General features: G+C 42.6%; 1 protein-coding gene and 1 long non-coding RNA gene across 2 annotated transcripts in view; one reads left to right on the forward strand and one right to left on the reverse strand.

Annotated features, from left to right (window-relative positions):
• Positions 1-22,564, reverse strand: part of LOC134810586 (uncharacterized) — a 91,065-nt gene that overhangs the window by 26,331 nt on the left and 42,170 nt on the right. The window contains exon 3 of the long non-coding RNA XR_010159029.1: positions 16,520-16,558. This is a non-coding gene — a long non-coding RNA (uncharacterized LOC134810586). The remainder of the gene's footprint in view (positions 1-16,519; positions 16,559-22,564) is intronic.
• Positions 13,309-14,010, forward strand: BV7-9 (T cell receptor beta variable 7-9). Its single transcript, XM_009454509.5, has 2 exons — positions 13,309-13,443; positions 13,568-14,010. The coding sequence occupies exons 1-2, from the start codon at positions 13,395-13,397 to the stop codon at positions 13,984-13,986; spliced, it is 468 nt and encodes a 155-aa protein (XP_009452784.2). The 5' UTR covers positions 13,309-13,394; the 3' UTR covers positions 13,987-14,010.

The raw sequence follows: 22,564 nt of genomic DNA on the forward strand, positions 1-22,564 counted from the left end.
CCCCTGGCTGATTTGCTTCCTTATGATCCTATTTTGCATCCGTGTTTCCTCAACTCCCGCTGCCCCTCTGCCTCTTCCAGAATCATGTTTTGGCTCTTTGGTGCTCAGATCAGTGGATGTGCATTGTACAAGTTGATCATTTCCTGTACCAAGCCCATTGCTGGTCTTAATTATATCCATCCTCATTTTGTGCATTAGGTACTGCTCCCGACACCACTGCTTATTGCCTTGTAATACATCTCATTTTGTGTATTTCAGTTTTACTTTTTATTATTACACATTTGACTTCATCTTTTGCTTATCTATACTTTTGGGGTAACATTGTTATTTTTGGAGGACATTTTTGTTTATCTTTTGTGATTCAGATTAAATAATCTCTTTATACTTCAACTTCTGTCTTTTATTTCTATTTAAAACCAAATATTATTTTCTTTCATTCCTCTCCTTCTCTTCCTCTTTCTTTAGATGGTAGTTTTAAGGGAGAAAAATTTAGACTATAACTGGAGCTACGTGATAAGAGTTATTCAGAATGAGGCTGGGATATTAACATTGTTAACTCAAAGCAACAGTCAGCATTAGAACTAGTGTTGGGATGAGGGTTTAGGGAAGCTGCTCATAAAACCTGCAGAATGGTACTTCTGGAATATTCTCTCAGCTCACTCTGCAGACACTTCCCAGCATTCCTTGGGCCATTGCAGAAGGAACAATGATGAAACATCACTTACTGGCCATAAGATGGCACTGTGGTCCACTAGGATCTAAAGGGCTCTGGGGAGTCTGGGAGAGCAGCCTAGGAGGGAAATGGTTAAGAAAAATTAGGGCTTGGATCCAGTATCATGCAGATGTTGCAGCAGTTTTCAGTTTTGCCAGACTACCTACAGCTATGCAAGAGTTGGGAAGTCCCTCTAAACTTTGATGAGATCTACAGTTGAATAATTTTGGCTGGGCAGCTTTGGTGTCAGGGACAGGTGCAGAGGAGCAACTGCCTCAGAGAAAGCTAGGGGCGGGATGTGCCCTGAGCCCAGTGCATCTGCACTGCACCTCATCTTCCCTGCAGGTCTTGCCAGGCAACAGCTTTAACCTGCTCAAGTGATCTGGGATTCTATAAGTTTGTAAGTCGTACTGATAACATCACCTTGGCTGAGATTCCATTGGGCACCAAGCACGTGTACTCTGGAGGACAAAAAATATTGATAACAGTTCTAAAACACTCAAGTAAACAAACTACTGAAGGAAAATGTTAATGGATGCACCAAACTGTACTGTTAGACTTGAAAATAATCAACTAGTAGAATTATCAAAAAGAAACTACAAATAAATCTTTACTAAGTATTTGTGGGCATCGAGCAGTGTTTGAGTCATCTCAGGGTAGATTAAGGAAGGAATTCAGCTATTATCATGACTTTGGCTTGGATGAAAATCCATGACCTCCTCAACTGATTTTCTTGTAAAATGTTACAGAATAATATTGAGCAAACATTTTATTTTTCTCCAGCCTGTATCCCTCTTTGGCACTAACAGGTAAAGCGGACACCTAGAGGCACGGTTTCTTTAGTTGGAATCCATTAACTGCAGGACTCGGAGGTCCATAGCTGGGCTTCACAGGGAGTGCAAACCCCACGTGCAAGGAACCCCGTGTGTCTGTGCTGTGCCCAACTCCCTTCTGTGAGGCTGCCAAACGGGGAGGTCCGGGTGTCCCAGGACCCCACTCACAAAGAGGGGAGCAGGCTGCTTGCTGGGCAAAAAAATCAGTTCACCAATTGGCCAATATGTTGAAAACCAAAAAGAAAGGAAAGGCTCAATTGTGAGACTGACGAACACCCAATTTCCCAAGTTATGAAATTTGTAGCAGCTCATGGTTCTCAGAATGGTTTCAACAGCCTATGAAGATATTTTTAGAAAGTTTTTGTTTGTCTACAGCTTTCCTTGATATTGATCCTCAGGTTTTTTTCAGCCCACTCATCACTTGACCTTATTTTGATGCCAAATTTCAATGTTGCCTATTTCAGTCACTGAGCACTTCTCATTCTCCAAATCTTACACAGATATGTGTGTTCCTCTCTTTCTTATTTTTGTGTGATTCATTTTTAAATTGGGCTGTACAGAATACAAGCATACATTTGTAAATGACTCCCATCTTTTATGCAATTTAGCTGTTTAATTTTAATAATACTTTTTATTTAAGGTGTAATTAATACACAGAAAAACACAAATATTAATACAAGGACATCCTGGTACATTTTGACAATTGCACGCGCCAGTGCAATAGTAACTAAATGATTATTAAAAAACTTTCCATCACTCAAGAAAGTGTCCTTATGCTCCTTTCCAATCAATTTCTATCCCAGAGATAAAAACTTTTCTATTTTTATCACCATTGACTAGCTTTGTCTATTCTTCAGTTTCATATAAATGGAAACATATTTTTATTATTTTTCTTCAAAATTAGTAGTTTTGAAGTGTATTCATATTGTTGTATCAGTAGGTCATTCTTTCTTATGACTAATATTCCATTGCATAAATATACCACAACTTGTTTATCCAAGCTCCTGTTGATGGATATCCACGTTATGCCTGTCTTCAACTATTATGAATAAAGTTGTTGTGAACATTCTTGTGGAATTCTTTCTTGCGAACATATGCATTCTTCTTTTTTTTTTTTGATATAGACTTAAGAGTGGAAATACTCATAGTGTAGACACGTGTGCTATGCTTGCGTGTCCCCACAAAAGCTCATGTTGAAATTTGTCAGTGTAATGGTATTGGGAGGTGGGACAGTTATGACTAGGTCATGAGGGATCTGCCCTCAGAAAGAGATCAATGCCCTTATTGGAGGGATGAATTATGTCTTGGGAATGGTCTTCTGATAAAAAGGATGAAATCAGCTGTTTTCTCTGTCTTGGGTGCTTGCTTCCCCTTCCTTCTGCCTTGGATAACAGCAGGAGGCCCTCATCAGTTATGGACCCTTGATCTTGGACTTCCCAGTCTCCAGATCTGTAAGCCAAATAAACCTCTTGTCTTTATAAATTGCCCAGTCCGTGATATTTCTCTATGTCAGCAGGAAAGACATTGAAAGAAAAAACGGTACCAAGAGTGAGGCTGTTGCTATAATACCTGCAAATGTAGAAGCAGCTTTGGTTAATGGGAAGCGGCTAATGGATAGAGGTTGAAAGAACTGGGAGGAGCAGACTAGCAAAAGCCTAGACTCCTGAAAACAGAGCATTAAGGGCAATTCTGGTGAAGGCTCAGGGGGAAATGAGGAAAAAGGTATCGGAAATTGAAGTAAATGCCATCCTTGTGGTAAGTAGCAAAATCCTTGGCAAAACTGTGTTCTGTTCTAGGAATTAATGGAATATAAAAATTATGAGTCATTCGCTAGGATATCTGCTGAAAGAAATATCTAAGTGGCTAAGCATTCAGGCTAACGTGTGACTACTTTCAGGCACCAGGAAATTTAACCAAGCAAGAAGGGAGCCAAGGGAATAGATTTTGCAAACCAGCACAGATGGTGACCCTACCTCCCTCTGCTGTCCTGTCTCCAATAAGACAAATTCTGTGCTGTTAGCTGTTAAAGCCCTAGAATTATTTCTGAGGAATCTGTACTCTTCATAATTTACAGACAACCCAGCTCTGCTTTGGATCTGATCAGATGGACTAAATCTTGGGGACTCTGCACCACTGGCCACTGAGGAAAGGGAATGAGAATGTTGCCTGGGACAGGAAAATATAGTAAGAAACATTGGTGTGAATCTAGCATCAGAAAGATGATGTGAGGACAGCAAGGAAGAGCAGGAACCTGAAGTTTAATCAGGCTCCTCGCCCTCTGCTGATGGGCATGTGTGTGAGCTCCAGCATGGAGCACCACAGCACTAGGTCAGAGGAGAGTAAGAGGGCGATGGGGCAGCCTGTGAGCTGGGGCAGTGTAGGCAGAGGAGCAACTGTATCATCACAGAAGCTTCTGCCTTCAACCAGCCCTCCAGCTCTGCAAGACAGGTAGAGAGTCCAGGGTCTGTGGAGCACTAGACCTAAGGAAGGCTTCCTGGGGAGGACACAGGACAGCGACATCACAGGATACCCCTCCCATCAGGAAAATCAAGGCCCAGAACTCACTCAGCTCTTCCCCAGGAGGACCAAGCCCTGAATCAGGTGCAGTGCTGCCTGCCCCACTGTGCCATGGGACCCAGGCTCCTCTTCTGGGCACTGCTTTGTCTCCTCGGAACAGGTGAGTCCTGGGCACAGGACAGCAGCCCCATTCTCAGCTTTCCCATCCCAGTGTCCTCCACTTTACCTTGGGGAGGACCTCTGGGCTGTCTCCTGAGCTCATCCTCCATCTGCTTTTCCTGCAGGCCCAGTGGAGGCTGGAGTCACACAAAGTCCCACACACCTGATCAAAACGAGAGGACAGCAAGTGACTCTGAGATGCTCTCCTATCTCTGGGCACACCAGTGTGTACTGGTACCAACAGGCCCTGGGTCTGGGCCTCCAGTTCCTCCTTTGGTATGACGAGGGTGAAGAGAGAAACAGAGGAAACTTCCCTCGTAGATTTTCAGGTCGCCAGTTCCCTAATTATAGCTCTGAGCTGAATGTGAACGCCTTGGAGCTGGAGGACTCGGCCCTGTATCTCTGTGCCAGCAGCTTGGCACAGCCCAGCAGAATCACTGACATTCTGTATATAAACCTCCTGCCTTAGCTTTGACTTGAGAGCTGCAGGCCCCACCCAGGCTTCACTCCTTCAAGGGAAGCTTTTAGTTGTTTGGAAGGCATGTCTTGTGTCCTACTGAGGGCACAGCTCTCCCGACCAACAGAGCTCAGGTTTCCTGTGCCCTGAGTGTGCCCACTTCTCTGCTGCATCTTCTTGCAGCTTGTCACTTCCTGGGTAACTTCAGTAGAAGAGTGACTGCTGAGCCCCAGATGTGTGCTAGATTCTCTGTATTTGTTATGGAGCTTAAAGCCTTTCAACAATCTTGTACATCAAGCATTCTTATTCTTCCTTGACAGATGGGATGCTCAGGGACATTGAGTCATTTTCCCCGTTGTCTCCTGGCTTGTAAGGATCAGAAGTAGGAAACAAAGTAGTCCATCCATTTTCCACCTACCCCCCTGCTCCATCATCACCTTCTGCATCCTGGTCAGAGTAAGGCAGAACCCTCACACTGCCCTCTAGTGACCAGCAGGGCCGCAGCAGAGGTTCAGATGCCTTCAGGGGTCATTACTATGGCCTCCTCATTAGCAACTTTGAGGAATGTTAAATTTCACACTTTCTAAAAATCATTTATATGCATTCCCTGTGTCTTTCCCCAGTCTGAAGCTTATATTTTCATTTAATTGTGTTTTTTGATGCACAAGAGTTTAATTTAATGCAACAAAAACTAAAAACAATTTTGTTTGTGTGTAGACAAAAACCGCTTTCCCATATAAGTGTCTAAATATATTTTTCTCAATTTATTCTAGTAAAATTTAAGTTTGGATTTTCACCACTAAGAATAAATGTATCTGAAATATATCTCATGTAAAAAATAAGGTGGAAACCTAGGAATGGGAGGGAAGGACATATGTTCAGTGAAGATGAAATAGTGTGTCAAAAAGAGCTGGAAAGTAGACACCCGGAGCTGATGGTGGAGAGGTAGGTGGAGGGCAAATAATCATGAACCTTGTCAGTTTGTTATCTTGTATCAGAAAGACAGCCAGGAGTAGAGACCACATGGGCAAAGGTTTATGGCTGGTCTGTAGGTTGAAATTTGCAGCAGGTAGAGGGAGGAATTGCAGGCAGAGGGCAGAGTCACTGTAGGGCAGGGGCAGTGGCATCATCAGTTGACTTTACTGACATCCAGGAATTATGTCCCTAACGCACAAGCTGAAAAACCTCCCACAATTTGCCTATTTTTCCCTGACCCTGCCATGGCCACCAGACTCCTCAGTGGTGTGGCCTTTTGCCTCCTGGGGGCAGGTGAGTCCCCTAAAGCCTTTTCCTTGGCTTACCACATCCTAGCCTAAGCCTTTACCTCAGGTCTACATTATTGGGGTCCCTCCTTGGGCACTCAACTTCCTTCTATCATAGATTTCACAGAAGCTGGGACAACAGATCCCAAGATACCAGAGAACAAAGGCAGGACGTGAAGTGACATGAAGATGCCTGAGACTGCCATCCATGACTACATGTGTAGGTGTTAATAGGAGCCAAGGCTGGTGCACAGCTGATCTGTCCCAGCCCACACTATAGAGAAATCCCTGAGGGTCTGTGACTTTTTCTCAAAGCCAAATATGTGGCCTTGGTGTCAGACAGCCTCTCCCAGACCTCTGTGCCCTCTTGCACCAGCAGTCACCCCACAGCCACCTTCCTCTGCACACAATGCTCAGTGGTAGATATAGGTGGCCTCGTCTTCACGAGACCGTGATCCAGGCAGTGGAAAACGTTGTCCCATAGGAGTCTCCCAACACTGCCCAGGCTGGGGCCCTCAGATTTCTGAGCAGCTCTGTGCATGGGAAACTCTGCCCTGTACTGAGCTTCTCTTCCAGGCCAGTCTCAGCTGGACAATGGAACGCACATTACCATGCTGTGCGTGGATGCAGCCTCTCCTCCAGGCCCCTCCTGCAGCTCTGACCTCAGAAGTCCTCTTCCTCAGCTGCTCTCAGAAAGGAAAGTTCATTTGAAATTGTATATTTGCAGACAGCATTGACAGTACAGTTCTATGTTCTTTTCCCTGTCAGCTTTCACAAGTCCATCTTCCCCACAGCACACTCACGTCAGTCCTCAGCCTCCTCCACGTGATGTTTGCTCCCAGCTGTCTTCTCCCTTCCTCTGCACCCTCACCTTCATGTCAACCACAGATGCCTCAATTCAGGCCATTCCTTATGGGTCATGCTCCTCCCACCAAAGCCCTTTCCACTCCATGCTGTATCCTCTGGCTCATCAGAAGTCTCTTCTCTTTTGTTCTTTCTCCAAATCTCAGTTTAACTACCACCATCTCTAGGGAGACACTCCTTCAACAGTTTTCCTAGGCTGCACCTCCTTATTGTAAACGCTCACAGCTTATAATACGCATTAATATTCATAGACTTAGCACCATAGTCATTTCCCTGACTTTGTGTGACTATTTGACACTTCTCTTGCATTCTCCACTGTAAAAGGCATCATTCTAGAAATTGTGGATGTTTTGTTCCCCATTTTATTGTCAGTACCAACAGCGGTTCCAGGTGCCACTGACCAATCTTGAAAGAATAAAGAACAGATATTGAAAGGCCCTCTGAGTTCCCACATAGACTGTTCCAGAAGTCTGGACACATTAAATGGGAACTTCTATCCCTTCATATCCTAGGATCAAATGAGTCCTGGAAACAGATGAGAAATCCCTGTCATGGATGAGTAACTGGATCCCAAGCCTTTCTGCATGACTGAACTTCCTCACTGCCCATTGCCCTCCTGGCTTGTCTCCTCCTTCAATCTCCTTCCCTCACAGGTGTCCTGGATTTGAGAGTCTCACAGACACAGGGCACCTAATCACTCTGAGAGAGTGATCAGAAACATAATGTCAAACACTGGCATTAAAAGGTGATGGAGAAGAAAACAAATGCCTTCCCCATTCTCTCAGGCAGAGTTTTCCCAAGGCACAAATATCTCTTTGGGTGGCTTTGAGGCCATGGTACCTGACACACTGAGCTATATTATGGGTGTTCATTTCCATGAATTGGTGGGCAATGCTAGAGACACAGACCTGATGGTCACCAGCTTCCTCCAGCCCACACCTGATTTTGGTGCAGGGCACTGAACAGAGACCTTTGCTTATTCCCCTCCTTTGCCAGTTAGGAAAGGCTGATTGTGAGGCAGAGGCTCCATTTACAGAGCAGGGCTATGTGTTAGTCCCTGAAGAATTGTGAGAGCCATTCTGGGTGAAAATAATCAAATATACAATCACCAAGGATGGCCCACGGACAGACCGAAGCCCCAATTTTGCTGGAATGATTTGCATCTATGCTTTAAATACGAATGAAGTTTTACCTCTTTAGGCAATAAAGACCAAAAATAGACTAGCTATTTTAAATAATTGAACCTTAAACAAACCAAAGTCAGAACATCTTCCCTAGGGACAGCATTTTCTTCCACCCACTCACTAAAGCTGTATTTGAGAAAGCTGTGTGCTGTTGATAAACACTGGAATATCATTACAATTGACATCGTAATAATACTGCTACTTGGATCAGAAACAAAGAGCATTTCTAAAGCTTGAACAACGTAAAACTGGAAATGAGCTCTCACTGAGTTTGGAAATGTAGGCATTAGAGGGTGCTCATTTCTCTTCCTTTTCCAATCGGGGGCTATTCAAAGCCTGTTCTAGAACAAGGGGTGAGATCCTCCACTTCTCCGTGGTGATCAGGCTTTCAGAGGTAGAAGCCTTATTGGTTCATAATCAGCTGAACTGACCTCACCATCAAATGTATCGACCTTGATACTCACCCTCCTCAGCAGTCAGAGACTGTGTTCACCAGGAGCTTATACACTTTTACATAGTACACTTTATCCTCGGTTTATTCCAAAAAATGGGCGTCTATAAGGGGTTCCATAAACAGAATCTTTCTGTACTTTGCCCATTTAGACACTATAAAGTCAGACACCAGCTGAAAGGTGTAACTTAAAGCTTGTATGTGGTGAAGATTTTTTAACAAATAATATATAATGAAAATGTCAATAACGCTCTCAAATCCAATCCCACCTTCCACTGGTCACCAATATTAACACTCTGGTGTGCTTCTTTTCACCTCTCTTTTCTGTGTTCATGCACACCTTTCTACCCAAGTACACCTACAGAAAATGGGTTCACCTGTACACTTTACCTGTCACATGCATACTCTTTTCTGTTAATATACCCTGGTCTTATTGTTCCAGATTGGTCAATATAGATCTAACTTGCTCCTATTAGGTGCTTCATATTGCATAATGAGGGTAGACAGGTACAATTGTGCTCTATTGTCTAATTCCTGAATTCTGCCAGATCTTTTCTAAAGAGACTGAATGGCCCCTTTAGGCTTCCAGGTTCTCCTCACCCCAGCACCCAGTTGATGATTCCAGCATTTCCATCACTCATAGTCCTGGCAGTTATGAGAGCTCCATTGGTTTCTCCTCCATGAGGAGACAGGGAGGGATAAAAGGATAGACCTTTATCAAACCTACCAGACACTACACAGTATCTCAGTTCGTCCTCCTAAAGCACTGAGGGGAATGTTAGTCTTGTTTTATAGATGAGTCTAGATGCAGCTAGAGTCCAGGAAGGTTAATGAATGGCCTTGCCCATGGTCTCAGAGCTAATAAATGTTGGAGGCAGATGAAGGACAGTCAGCTTGCTTCCATGTGGAATTGATAGAGGGGTCACTGGAGTTTGACAGAGGGGAAGTCTAGAACCATCTGGGGTTGTTTTCAGATCAGACACCAGGGGTAGTACGATCTGTGTACCCTACAGCACTGTAGATACAAGCATCATGGTGTTGGCAGTGGGGAGGTCCTAGAGAGGTAAGTGGCTACTGGCCTGGAACCAGAAGATCATAGCTTTGAAAAAAATTATTCCCAGCACAAGATGTAGCAGAGACATCAATGTGGATAAACTAGGCCAGGCAGCTCTGTGAAGAGCTGTTGTTAAAATGAGGGAGGGAGAAGCAACTAAGTGGTCACTTCCTATACATTAAATGTAGAGGAAAACAATGTTAACTAGAATCCCATCTGATTTTAGTCAGTTTTTCGTTTAAGTAGTTGGAAGGTGGGATAATTTATTTTCAAGTTTAAGTAAGCATCTATACATCTCCTTTACCTTGTGAAGACTGGTGGCGAAGGGAAGAATGGCAAGGCCAATAGAGTCACAGTTTAATAAATAACTCAGAGTTCAAATGGAGACTCTCATGGGCCAGAAATTGGTAAATGTTCCCGCATTCTAAAATTAGGGGAATCTTATTTTCTTTGAATCAGCAGAGAAGGAAGCACAGACAGTGGGGAGGGACAGTTGGGAATACGGCAGAGTGGCCACAGAATGTCGAAGAAAAAGGACATGTAATACCAAATTCTAAGCTGTGAAGCTGTGATGCAACCCTCCTCCTTCTCCTAATGGTTTTTTTAGGTCTCAGCACAGATGCACACCTGAGTAATTTCTTTGGAAATGAAGAACAAATAGCTGTGTTAAATCTTAATAACAAGTCCACCTTACAAAGCACAACTGGAAATGGAAACAAGATTATTTCTAAGGCCTTTTCTACTCTAAGAGTCTTTAACTTGGTGGCAAGGTGAGAGGTGGGGGGTGGGGATGGTGTTGATCCACATGCGATGAGTACCGTGAGGCTCTACCACGAAGAATATATTTCTGAGTGTGAATCAGAGCCCTAAGAATAATGCCCTTTACGTTGTTTTGCCCTCTGCTGTCCCAAACCCACCTCACCCATAATTAAGCAGCCATGGAAATGAGGGGAGCCAGAAGGAATCAAACCCTGCTGCTTGGTTCAGTAGACAGAAGGACCTGGTGGAAGGGTGTTGGCTGGGTCTAGGAGAAGATGATGAGCTCAGAAAATAGACAAAGAGAAATCCCAGGCGAAAGCTTCTGAAACCCTGGAGGAATCACAAGTCAAATTTCTCCCAGAAGATGGTGGCAGTGACTCACCTTCAGGTACAATTGGCTGGTGCTACAGAGCTAAGATGGACTTAGTGTGTTGGCAGTTTGCAAAATCTGGGCCATTTGGTCATTTTCTTCAGTGACTTTTTAAAGTGAAGTTTTACTTCCAACATTGGCCTGATGTGTGGGTCCGTTCTTATGGGGGTTAGAGTTAGAGTTGCTCCATTACTTGAGTACCCATGAGGTATTATTGGTCATAGAATGAGCAGGATTATCAGGAGTAGAAGGGGTAGGGAGAGGGAGAACTGTTAAGTGAAGCAGTAGGGTTGAGTGAAGAGTATTTTAGACATATGAGTACATAGAGGGATGAAAGCCCAGCTAGCCCCCAGCTCCCATAGAAGGAAGATCAAGATTTGACAACTAGGAGAGGCATGATTACACCTTGCAGCTTGATCAAGGACTGAGAAAGCTTTCTAGACAAATGACAGGTAATGACCCACACTGTGAATCGGTATTGAACGTGAGATGTCAATATATATTCATATATCCACTTATATATCTAAAATAAGAAGTCTACCTTACAAACCCTGAAAACATAAACCCTCACTATTACAGGATGTGCAGGTGGTTTGGATCCTGTGAAGACCCTCAAACAGGATTAAAATCCAGTAGGCAGAGGTCTCTGATTCTTTGTTAGCTACAGAAGAAGATGTGCTATGATGGACACCTAGGGGGTCTGGGGGTCTTCCCATCCCCTTCCCAGATCCACACCTAGAGGAATGTCAGGCAGCACAATTCAGAGAACCACCAGAAAAGCTGTGAGAATAGTACTCTAATCTGAATCCAGCTTCTCTCAGCTCTGCACCCCTTGCTGTGTAGGAGTCAGTGCAGGAGAAAGCTGACTGGGTGAGAAGAGAAGGGACCCTGAACCATGCCAGGGGAGACCTGTGAACTGGGAAATGAGCAGCAACAGCACCACCACAGACACACACTCACCAGGCACAGGGAGAGGACAGATCCTGGCCTCTTGTGGCACCAGAGCTCTGAACGCCCTCTACCTGCTCTGTCTCCCATGGGATCCAGGCTCTTCTCCTGGGCGCTGGACATGCCTTGGTTTCTCAAAACCAGGTGTGTCCTGGATGCATCTGGGGGAATCTCAGCTCTGAGTATGCCAAGCCTTGCCAGAGGAACCATGTATTTTGAAAATCCACGGGGTCTGTGTTAAAAACAACAATTTCCCTCTCAGAGCATGATGGGATTCCATGTTCCTCTGCTCAGTTGTGCTTTGTCTCGTGGGAGCAGATGGCTCTGGAAACCTCTGAGGGAAATCCCTGTCCCTGCAACTGCTGTGCCTCAGTTCCAAACATTCCCCATGCAGTCTCCTAGGTCCTAGCTCCAGGTTCTATCTCCATTCATGAAACTGTGCTCACACAGACCTCTTGAAAGCAGGTAATGGGGATGGAGCAGCAATAGGTGTGAATACATCCTACTTTATGGCATCATCTATGGGAAGCAATGTCAGCTGGAAATGCACCAGCATGAATTTTATACTATTGTGATGTAGCACTTCTGAGATTGAAGGTACAATGGCATATTCCAAGCTGGTCAACAAAACATCTCACTCCGTCAGCTGGACACACGTCCCCTAGTGGGGTGGGATTCTGTGGGTCTCCTTTTGCCAGCAGCAAAGACTTTGCTGAACCATCTCCTCTGCTTTGCTTCAAACTTTTCCTCCACTTTGCAGGATCTTCTCAAATCTGGGTCTAACTTGCCTGCAGTGAGAGGAATTGTGACTATTGTCCCTCATATGAAAGAGGGTGCCCATGAAGTTTTAAGAGTTAAGTTAGGAATGAAAATGAGAAATTAATTGCTCATAATGCAGACTGTTAGGAACCCCAAGGATTAATTCAACTCCCTATTTTTTAATTGTACTACTCCCATCACAATGTCAAGGGTAAAACAGTTCTGACTCTTTCTAAAGGCTATGGAACATTTATTGATTTCAGAGGTGACTTAGAAACACAGGAGGTGTCGTGATAAGTAGTAGAGACAAAAAAGAAAAAGTATTGAGATTAATAAATTCATATGGGGAATTGTTTAATTGTTCTTTTTTTAACCTTTAGAATGAGTTGAAGATCCCAACTTAGCTTGGTGCCTGCTGGAGGCAACGTTTCTTCCCTTGCCCCTCTGAGCTGTGAATTGAAACTCTTTCGGGAAAAAGACGTGGCAATTCTCTCCTTCACTTCCCAAACACCTCCCACTCCTACCCAGACCGTGGATGGGCAGGAAATGCAGGAACAGAGCCAGAAACAGGAGATCTCCAAGGAAGGTTGACAGTCAGCACTGGGATCGTCTGTGTAAAGTGCTGCTGAAGCAGCCAGGTGGCATGTCCAGCCGACAATGCGAAAGGAAAAAGTGAGAAGACTTCCCGAAGGCGGAGGGTGGAATGCGGGCAGCAGCCCCCTGGAGGGCTGAGCGGGGAAAACAAAATGGACCTCACAGAAGCTGTGTGTGTGGAAACCCACTTCTGACTTATCACTTTTCATGAATTCTATGCTTCATGGTGTTACACCGTTTATTGTTTCTGATGAGTGACAGTAATTATTTTCTTTCTTGCTGGTACATAATAAAGTGGTGCACATCAGAGTTGCTGCCATCTTAGACTTAACTCATCAGTATCAGGTGATCCTGAGGCTCAGTGATGTCACTGTGGGAACTGCTCTGTGGCGACAAGGACGTCCCTCATCCTCTGCTCCTGCTCACAGTGACCCTGATCTGGTAAAGCTCCCATCCTGCCCTGACCCTGCCATGGGCACCAGCCTCCTCTGCTGGATGGCCCTGTGTCTCCTGGGGGCAGGTGAGTCCTCAGAACACCAAGCAATCTCATTGTGTCTGTGTATGTCTGTGTGTGTGCGTGTGTGTGTGTGTGTGTGTGATGACTACAATTGTTTTCCTCCTGTTCCCAACTTGTATCTCCACAGATCACGCAGATACTGGAGTCTCCCAGGACCCCAGTCACAAGATCACAAAGAGGGGACAGAATGTAACTTTCAGGTGTGATCCAATTTCTGAACACAACCGCCTTTATTGGTACCGACAGACCCTGGGGCAGTGCCCAGAGTTTCTCACTTACTTCCAGAATGAAGCTCAACTAGAAAAATCAAGGCTGCTCAGTGATCGGTTCTCTGCAGAGAGGCCTAAGGGATCTTTCTCCACCTTGGAGATCCAGCACACAGAGCAGGGGGACTCGGCCATCTATCTCTGTGCCAGCAGCTTAGCCACAGCATGGCACAGTCGCCTCCTTCCTGCTCACAAACCCTCAGGCACTTACTTCTCCTTCCAGCTCTCAGAAGCCCTGAACAAAGGAGCTGCCCTGCTCTTTCCTCAGCAAGGAGAATGAATGCATTTGGAACTGCAGGTGTTCTTCTGATACTAGGAGGTCAGAAAATAACCTCTGAAATACAGGAACAGGGAATACTGGGTAGTAATAATTTTGACTTATGGATTTCTGGGATTCCTTATATATAGTTCAAATTTCCATAATTAGGATATAACAGAGCTTAGTCTCAGGGATAGTGACTAAGTAAATATTCTCTTATAGAACTATGAAGTTTCAGCACATTTATATTAAACTACTGTTACCACGTGTCACCAACTCAGACCTATAATCTACCAAGGAGTGGGGAAGCCAAAAGCAAACACTGCTAAGGCCATTTACAGCTACCACCCTTGGAAGAAAATTGGAATCTTTAGTAAGAATTTTCATCAAAATCAATTTTTTAGAAATAACTATTACCCATAATAATGCACATTAACTCATGTTCATACATTGCTTTTTTTCCTTCTGAAAATCTTGTAGTCATTCTATGTTTAATTTCCTTCTTCTCCAGTCTAACTTAAAAAAATAGAAATAAAAATTGAGATTGTTTCATAAGATAAACCCCACCTGGGAAGGTGTTAAAAGGACACAATTCAAAGAAAACCTGAATAAAATTATATCAACCACGTAGGATTCTTTGAGGTTTCCAAAGAAGATGTACCAGTTTACATTCCCACGAGAGGTATATGAGTTTTGGATGGAATTTTTTTTTCTCTCTCTCTCTCTGTAGATTAGTTTTTCCCTCTACTAATAGTTTCTCTTGACAAACAGAAGTTCTTAAGTGACAATCATTCCATGTTTCTCCCATTTCAGTTAGTGTTTTGTATTTTGGTGTCCACTTTAGGAAATCCTTGCTTACTTCAAAATGATCATGTTTTCTTACATTTCCTTCTAAAATCTTTATATTTTCCACTTTTCATACTTAGACTCACAATCGAACTGGAATTAGTTCTTTGTAGGTGATATGAGGAAGAGGTCAAGTTCTATTTTTCCAAATGATTATTCAATTTACCCAATACTATTTAAGTGGTAATAGTTTCGCCATCACTCGATAATATCACTTTTGTCATAAATCCATCATTATACATGTGTGGCCTTTTTTCTCGGATCTCTATTCTGTTACATTGGTCTGTTCTGTCAGTTCTCGCACTGATAATATGCTGTCTTACTACAGCTTCATCCTTATTCTTAATATCTGGTAGAATAATTTCTCAAGCTTTGCTCCTTTTTATCAAGTGTTCTTGAGCACTCTTGACACTTTTTTTCCATATACATTTTAGAATCAGCTTGCTAAATTATTCAGGAAAAAGATAACAACTGCTGGGATTTTTTTTGTTTTTGTTTGTTTCCAACTGACTTAAGTGCATCACAGAACAAAGATAAAAATATTAATAGAAATATAAAAATATCTACCACCCAAAAATATAAAATACAAAATATCTGGCATCAATCAAAAATTACAGACCTGCAAAGAAGCATGAAAATAGGATCTATAATGAAGAGAAGGATTAATTAATAGGAACCAACTCAGAAATGACAAATTGGCAGACAAAGACAGTCAAACAGTTACTATAACTCTGGTCTGTAAGTTCAAAGTTTTGTTGAGATGGGGAAAGGCATAATGAGATCCAAACAAAGCTTCTAGAGATAAAATTACAATGTCTGTGATGAAAAATACACTGGATGAAGTTAGCATCAGATTAGACATTACAGGATAAAATATTAATAAACTTGAAGAAATAACACAAACAATTCTTAATGAAATACAGAGAATAAGTGGGGGTCATCAGTAAACTGGGGGACAACTTAAAGTAGCTTAATATGTAATTAGAGTCCCAAAAGCAAATTTTTAAACTTGAATTTCTTTAAAGGATAATTGGCTATTTACACTGAAATAATTCCAACACAGTGCAGGGATTCTAATATATGCAAACATAAATCTATAACAAGACTAGCATAAAGACAGGTGAGGAATAAATGAACACATATATCATTGGAAGGTTTCCATAATCTGAGTGAAGTCACTTGAAGGCAGACTGCGTTAAAGTAGAGATGCATACTGAAAATCATAGAGCAACCACTAAGATGACAAAACACAGCATTATAGTTAATAGGCCAACACAATACAGAGTTATAAAAATGCTCAAATAATCCATAAAAACAACATAAAAAGAAAAAAGGAATATAGAAGAGATGGGATTGATAGAAAACAAATAGAAGATGATAGACCCAAAAGTAACCACAACAACAATCACATCAAATCTAAATAGTCTAAAAGCACAGATTGTACTATTGAATATTATCGAATCATATCAAAAAAACAACTATATGCTGCTTATCAGAATACTATGAAGACTCAGAATGTAAAAAAATATAAAAGTATGGAAAAAGATGTACTGTGCCAACACCAATTAAAGGAAAGCCAGACTAGTAACGTTAATATCAAACAAAATAAATTTCAAGCAGAGAATATCATCTGAGATAATGAAAGTCATATCCTAATGACAAAAGTATTGGTCTATCAAGAGGTTGTAACAATCAAATATTTACATACCTGAAAATGGATCTTCAAAATCCCAAGGCAAAAACAGAACTGCAAGGAGAAACAGACAAATCCACAATTATAATCAGAGATTTCAATAGCCCTCTTTTAGTAATTGGTTTAACAAGTTGACAAAAACAAAAGACAACTAAGGATACAGAAGACATGAACTACACCAACAACCAACTTGACTTAATTGACGTTTACAGAACACTTCATCCAGCAGCAGCAGAATACATGTTCTCTTGGAGTGCGCACTGATTGTGTGCCAGCATGGACTATGCACACTGGGCCATAAAACAAGCATCCATACATTAAAAGTATTCAAGTCAAACCAAGTGCACTCGCTGGTCACACTGAAACTTCATTAGAAATCAATAAGAGAAAGATTTCTGGAAAAGTCCCCAATATTTCAAAATTAGATAATAGTTGTCTAAATAACTCGTAAAGCAAAAAATAAATCAAAAGATAAAAGATAATTTACAATTATTTTAATAGTATATTTTGGTCATTTTTTTTTCTTTTTGACCAAATACTGGTGAGAATGAAGATAAATAAGACCTTTCTTTTTTATTTTTTTTTCTAAGACGGAGTCTCACTCTGTCACTGAGGCTGGAGTGCAGTGGCATGGTGTTAGCTCACTGCAACCTCCGTCTCCTGGGTTCAAGCAATTCTCCTGCTTCAGCCTCCCAAATAGCTAGGATTACAGGTGCCCACCACCATGCTCAGCTAGTTTTTATATTTTTAGCAGTGACGGGGTTTCATCATGTTGGGCAGGCTGGTCTTGAACTCCTGACCTCAGGTGATCCACCTGCCTCGGCCTCCCAAAGTGCTGGGGTTAGAGGCATGAGCCACCGCGCCTGGCCCAACTCTTTCTTTTTTGGGGGGAGAGTAAATTGTAAAACCGTTTTTGATGAGTAATTGAGCAGCATACATCAAAAGAGTTAATACTGCTAACACTCCTTGACCCAGAGTGTTTTTTATTTAATGAATTTATTTCAAGGAAATTGCTATATATGCATAAAATGTTTGAGAATGTTCAACAGAAAAGAAATTATTTTAAACTGAACAAATATAAAAATATATCAAAGTTGGTATGATGCTGCCAAAGCAGGACTGAGGGGAAACTGAAGAACAGGGGATAATTTTCTATTCATTCTGAGGCCAGAACTACTCTGATACCAAAACGAGACTAAGAGATTCCAAGAAAGCTGCTGACTAATATCTCTCAGGAACACAGATTCAATGATCCTTTTACCATTACAGCCTAGAGAATCTGACAATATGTAAGAGGGATAGTACAACATGGTCAAGTAGGGTTTATCTCAGTAATGCATTGTTGGTCTGACATTCAAAAAACAGACTATGTCATTTACCTGATCTGTATGAAAAATATGAAAAGTATACGATCATATCTATAGATAACTTAAACATTTGATAAAATTCCATATCCTTTCTTGAAGAAAACTGTTATCAAACTCAGAGTAACAAGAAATTTTCTTCACCTAAAAAAGGACATTTATGACATCCTATGGTTAAATAGAATATTTTTGCAAGCAAACTGATAAGTCAAAGATGCATATGTAATTCCCAGATCAAATACTAAAAACAGCAAAAAGAGGATAAAATAGTCTTTTCAGCAAATAGTTCTAGAAAAATGGGATAATATGGAAAAATAATGAATCTCTAGCCTTATCTCACTCCATAACCAGATGTGGGCAAACTATGCCCTCCGGGCCAAATTTGGCCTTTGTCTGTTTTCATACAGCCCAGAAACTAACAAAAATTTTACATGTTTAAATGATTGAAAAAAAGTAAAAAGTATTTTGTTACATATAAAAATCTAAGATATTCAAATTTCAGTAAACATAAATGAAGTTCTGTTGGATCATGGCCACAGTCATTCGTGTATATATTGTCAATGGTTGCTTTTGCACTACAATGACAGAATTGAGTAGTCGAGACAAATACTGCATGATGCACAAAACTAAAAAATTTATTATTTCACCCTTTACAGGAAAACTGCTGACCCTTCCCAAAAACAAAATTTAGTAGAGACACAAAAAAATCCCAGATAATCGAAAAACTAGAACCTGAAAGCTTCTGGAAGAAAACATAGCAAGCTCTCTTCATGATCACGGGGTAGGCAAGGATTTCTTAAGGACAAAAGAATGTTCTAACCATAAAAAAAGCAAACTGTTCTTTATGCAAATCCCAAAAAGTTCTTCAAAATACATTAAGAAAAAATAAATGTATATCTGAGAAAGGGCTGGATTCATATTATAAAGAATTCCTACACCTCAATCATAAAGAAGGCAATTCACTAAAAACAAAAAGTTGACTAGAGAATTAAAAAAAAAAAGATATATAAGTAGGCAGTTTCTTTTCATGAGACTAATGTGTTTATTTCTCCAGCTTAGATATTGTTTCACTGATAGCATGTCACTGTCAGCTGCCTCCAGGAATTATCTTTGGTTAAAGGGAATGTTTTGCCCAGGTCTCACCCCATTCCTATGGCAGCTGGCATTTAATGACTGGCTGATATCTCCCTTCCTACACCATTATTTGATGAAATTTAAAATTTAAATTAAAATGAAAAATTTTTCTTTCTTGTTTAGAAAGACATTTGCTTTATGTCTCCCTCACCACCCTGTGCAAAATTTGAGTTTGAGGCAGGTAAACCTGAAATCAGCAAGAGCTGTGCTGTGTCCTGAGAGATCCCGATGGTCTAATTTAGGAAGCACCCAGTCTCCCTAGTCAGGGTCCTTAGAGCTTCATCATAGTGACTACACACTGGCCACTTGAGGGCACTGTGGATCCACTGAGTGGGTCACTGATAGCGCTGTCTGAGAGAGAGAGAGGGTTAAGGGAGACAGTCTTGATTTCGTCTCTGTATCAGGGATATTACCAGATGAACCAGAGGCACTGCTGGCACAGGAAGAGTTAATCATAGTCTTATCAGATCAACCGATATGCAACGTGTATTTGTCATGACAGGAAGCCATGAACTGCAGCCTTGTGTGGCCTCTCTAGCAACCTAGGTTTGATGGGGAGTGTGATGAGGGTTTCAGCAGGGCAGCCTGGATAACCCAAGCCAGGTGGAGACAAATGAGCATCTGCCTCAGATGAAAATCTCAGAAGCTGTGCGGATGGCTGTCTGCCCGGAAGCCTGCCCCCTCTCGCTCAGCACAGCTAGCTTCCCCTGCCCTGCAGGAAGCTGGACAGGATGGAGGAAAGCCTGAGTTAGCTGAGCTAGTCCTGGAGTACAGGGTGCCTATGGGAGCCTACAGGACGATGACATCAGAACAGTGACATCACAGTAAAAACCTCCAAAAACGGTGAGGAGGAGCAAAAGCCCTGCTTTCTCACCCCAGGAGACCAGCACGCTGAGCAGGGAGATGCTTAGTCCTGACCTGCCTGACTCTGCCTGGAACACCAGGCTCCTCTGCCGTGTCATGCTTTGTCTCCTGGGAGCAGGTGAGTCCTGAGTACAGGTGGGACATCCCTGCATCCACAGCGTTCAATTGTTGCTGAAGTGTCAAACTCTCCTGAGCTGAGTCTTCAGCTTCTGTCTCCTTCCTCCACAGGTTCAGTGGCTGCTGGAGTCATCCAGTCCCCAAGATATCTGATCAAAGAAAAGAGGGAAACAGCCACTCTGAAATGCTATCCTATCCCTAGACATGACACTGTCTACTGGTACCAGCAGGGTCCAGGTCAGGACCCCCAGTTCCTCATTTCATTTTATGAAAAGATGCAGAGCGATAAAGGAAGCATCCCTGATCGATTCTCAGCTCAACAGTTCAGTGACTATCATTCTGAACTGAACATGAGCTCCTTGGAGCTGGGGGACTCAGCCCTGTACTTCTGTGCCAGCAGCTCAGGCACAGCCTTGGAGAATTACTGGCTTTCTGTACCCAAACCCTCCTATCTCACTTGAGGATGTAATAGGGAGAAGGAGGTGGGGGCTGCCACACAGCTTTAGCCAAGCCCCAGAGATGCTTCTATTCTTTTCTAACATTTTCCCCTGCCCTGCTGAGCTCAGTGAGAGCTCCTGCACTTGTGGGCTCCAGACCCACTGGAAGTTCTCACATCTTAGCCAGTACTTTTTAATTCCTAGCAAGTGGCGGGAGCTTCTACTCTGTGCCAACATAGGGGTATATGTTTTAGCGTGTTTCCTGTTGCCATACAGAATACCTGAGACTGGGTGTTTTATAAAGAAATGAAATTTGTTTCTTACAGTTCTGGAGGCTGGGAAGTCCAAGGTCAAGGACCCACATCTAGTGAGGACCTTCTTGCTGGTGAGGACTCTGCAGAGTCCCCAGGTGGCACAGGGCATTACATATAAGGGGGCTCATCAAAGATGGTCAAACTGGCTTTTATAACAGACCCAATCTCATAACTAATTCCTTCTATAACCCATTAATCCATGAATGGATTAACCTTTATGAGGGCAGAGTCCTTAAGACCCAGTCACCTTCCAAAGGTCCTACCTCTCAATGCTGCTGCATTGGGAACCAAGTTTTCAATATATAAATTATTTAGGAACACAGTCAAATCATAGCAGTACACATTGCGGGTTTTTTTTTTTCTTTTTTGAGACAGGGTCTCACTCTGTCACCCAGGCTGAAGTGCAGTGGTGTTGTGATCATGGCTCATTGCAACCTTGAGCGCCTGGGTTCAAGCAATCTTCCTGCCTCAGCGGCCTGAGTAGCTATGACTACAGGGACACATCACTACAAGGTGTGTCCCCAGTTCCTCAGTTCCTACAAGGTGATGTGTCCCCTTGCCTGGCTTATTTTTTTTAATTTTTATTTTTGTAGAGATGAGGCCTTGTCATGTTGTCCAGATTAGTCTCAAACTCCTCAAATGATCCTTCTGAGTTTATGTGTTTTAATGCAAAGATAGACATTAGCATATCCACTTTATACATGTAGATTTCAGTGTACCATTTTATAGATAGGAAGCTGTGGCTCATGAACTTCTCCAGCATTTCATATTTCCAAGGATCAAAGGCAGGATCCAAACCTATGACTCCATGCCTCCAAAATAAAATTTCTAAAATTCTATAGTGTTTCCTGGGCCTTGGTCAATGAGCTACAGCAGAGCACTATTCTTCCATCTCAAGACTAGCCAAGCAGTAGAAGAAGGTCACATATTATGGAATGTGGTTACTATGGCTTATGGCCTGCCGACCTCCAGGACATATAACTTCCAGCCAGAGAATATTTGTCCTGTTTTAGTTCCATATAGAATGGGGCCACAATATGTCCTAATATAGACATATAGTGACAAGGGGCATTTCTAATACATCAGAGGGTTCAGTCAAGGAAACAGAATCCTCTAGGAATTCCAAGGAGAATAGGAGTTAATACAGGGAATTAGTGGTTATAAACCACTGGAAGGCTGAGAAGTGGGAGGGTCTCAGAAGGTCGAAGCTTGCACTCAGGTCCGCCACTAGTGATCACAAAGGCTGAAGTTGCTACTTTTGCCCAGGTCAGGGACTACTGGAAATAGCTGAGAGTCATAGTGATCTTGTAGTGACCAAGAGGGTGATTCACAGGAAAGTATCCAGAGGTCATTGCAAATCCACCTGTCTGTTGCTGTCAGATAAAAGTCTTTATTCTGCTTCTAACTTTTCCACAAGTATAGCTTACTGGGGGAAGCAAAACTGTTTTCAGAAACTTGCTCTCAGGAGAATCTAGGAAATGTCTTTTTTTTTTTGAGATGGAGTCTCGCTCAGTCGCCCAGGCTGGATTGCAGTGGCGCGATCTTGGCTCACTGCAAGCTCCACCTCCTGGGTTCACACCATTCTCCTGCCTCAGCCTCCCTAGTAGCTGGGACTACAGGCACCCGCCACTATGCCCAGCTAATTTTTTTTGTATTTTTAGTAGAGACGGGATTTCACCATGTTAGCCAGGATGGTCTCGATCTCCTGACCTCATGATCCACCCATCTCAGCCTCCCAAAGTGCTGGGATTACAGGCGTGAGTCACCATGCCCGGCCTGGGAAATGTATTTTCAAGTCTTCTAGCTCTTGCAATTAGAGAGAGAGAGAGA

The sequence above is a fragment of the Pan troglodytes genome, chromosome 6 (assembly GCF_028858775.2).
Source record: "Pan troglodytes isolate AG18354 chromosome 6, NHGRI_mPanTro3-v2.0_pri, whole genome shotgun sequence".
Lineage (NCBI taxonomy): Eukaryota > Metazoa > Chordata > Mammalia > Primates > Hominidae > Pan > Pan troglodytes.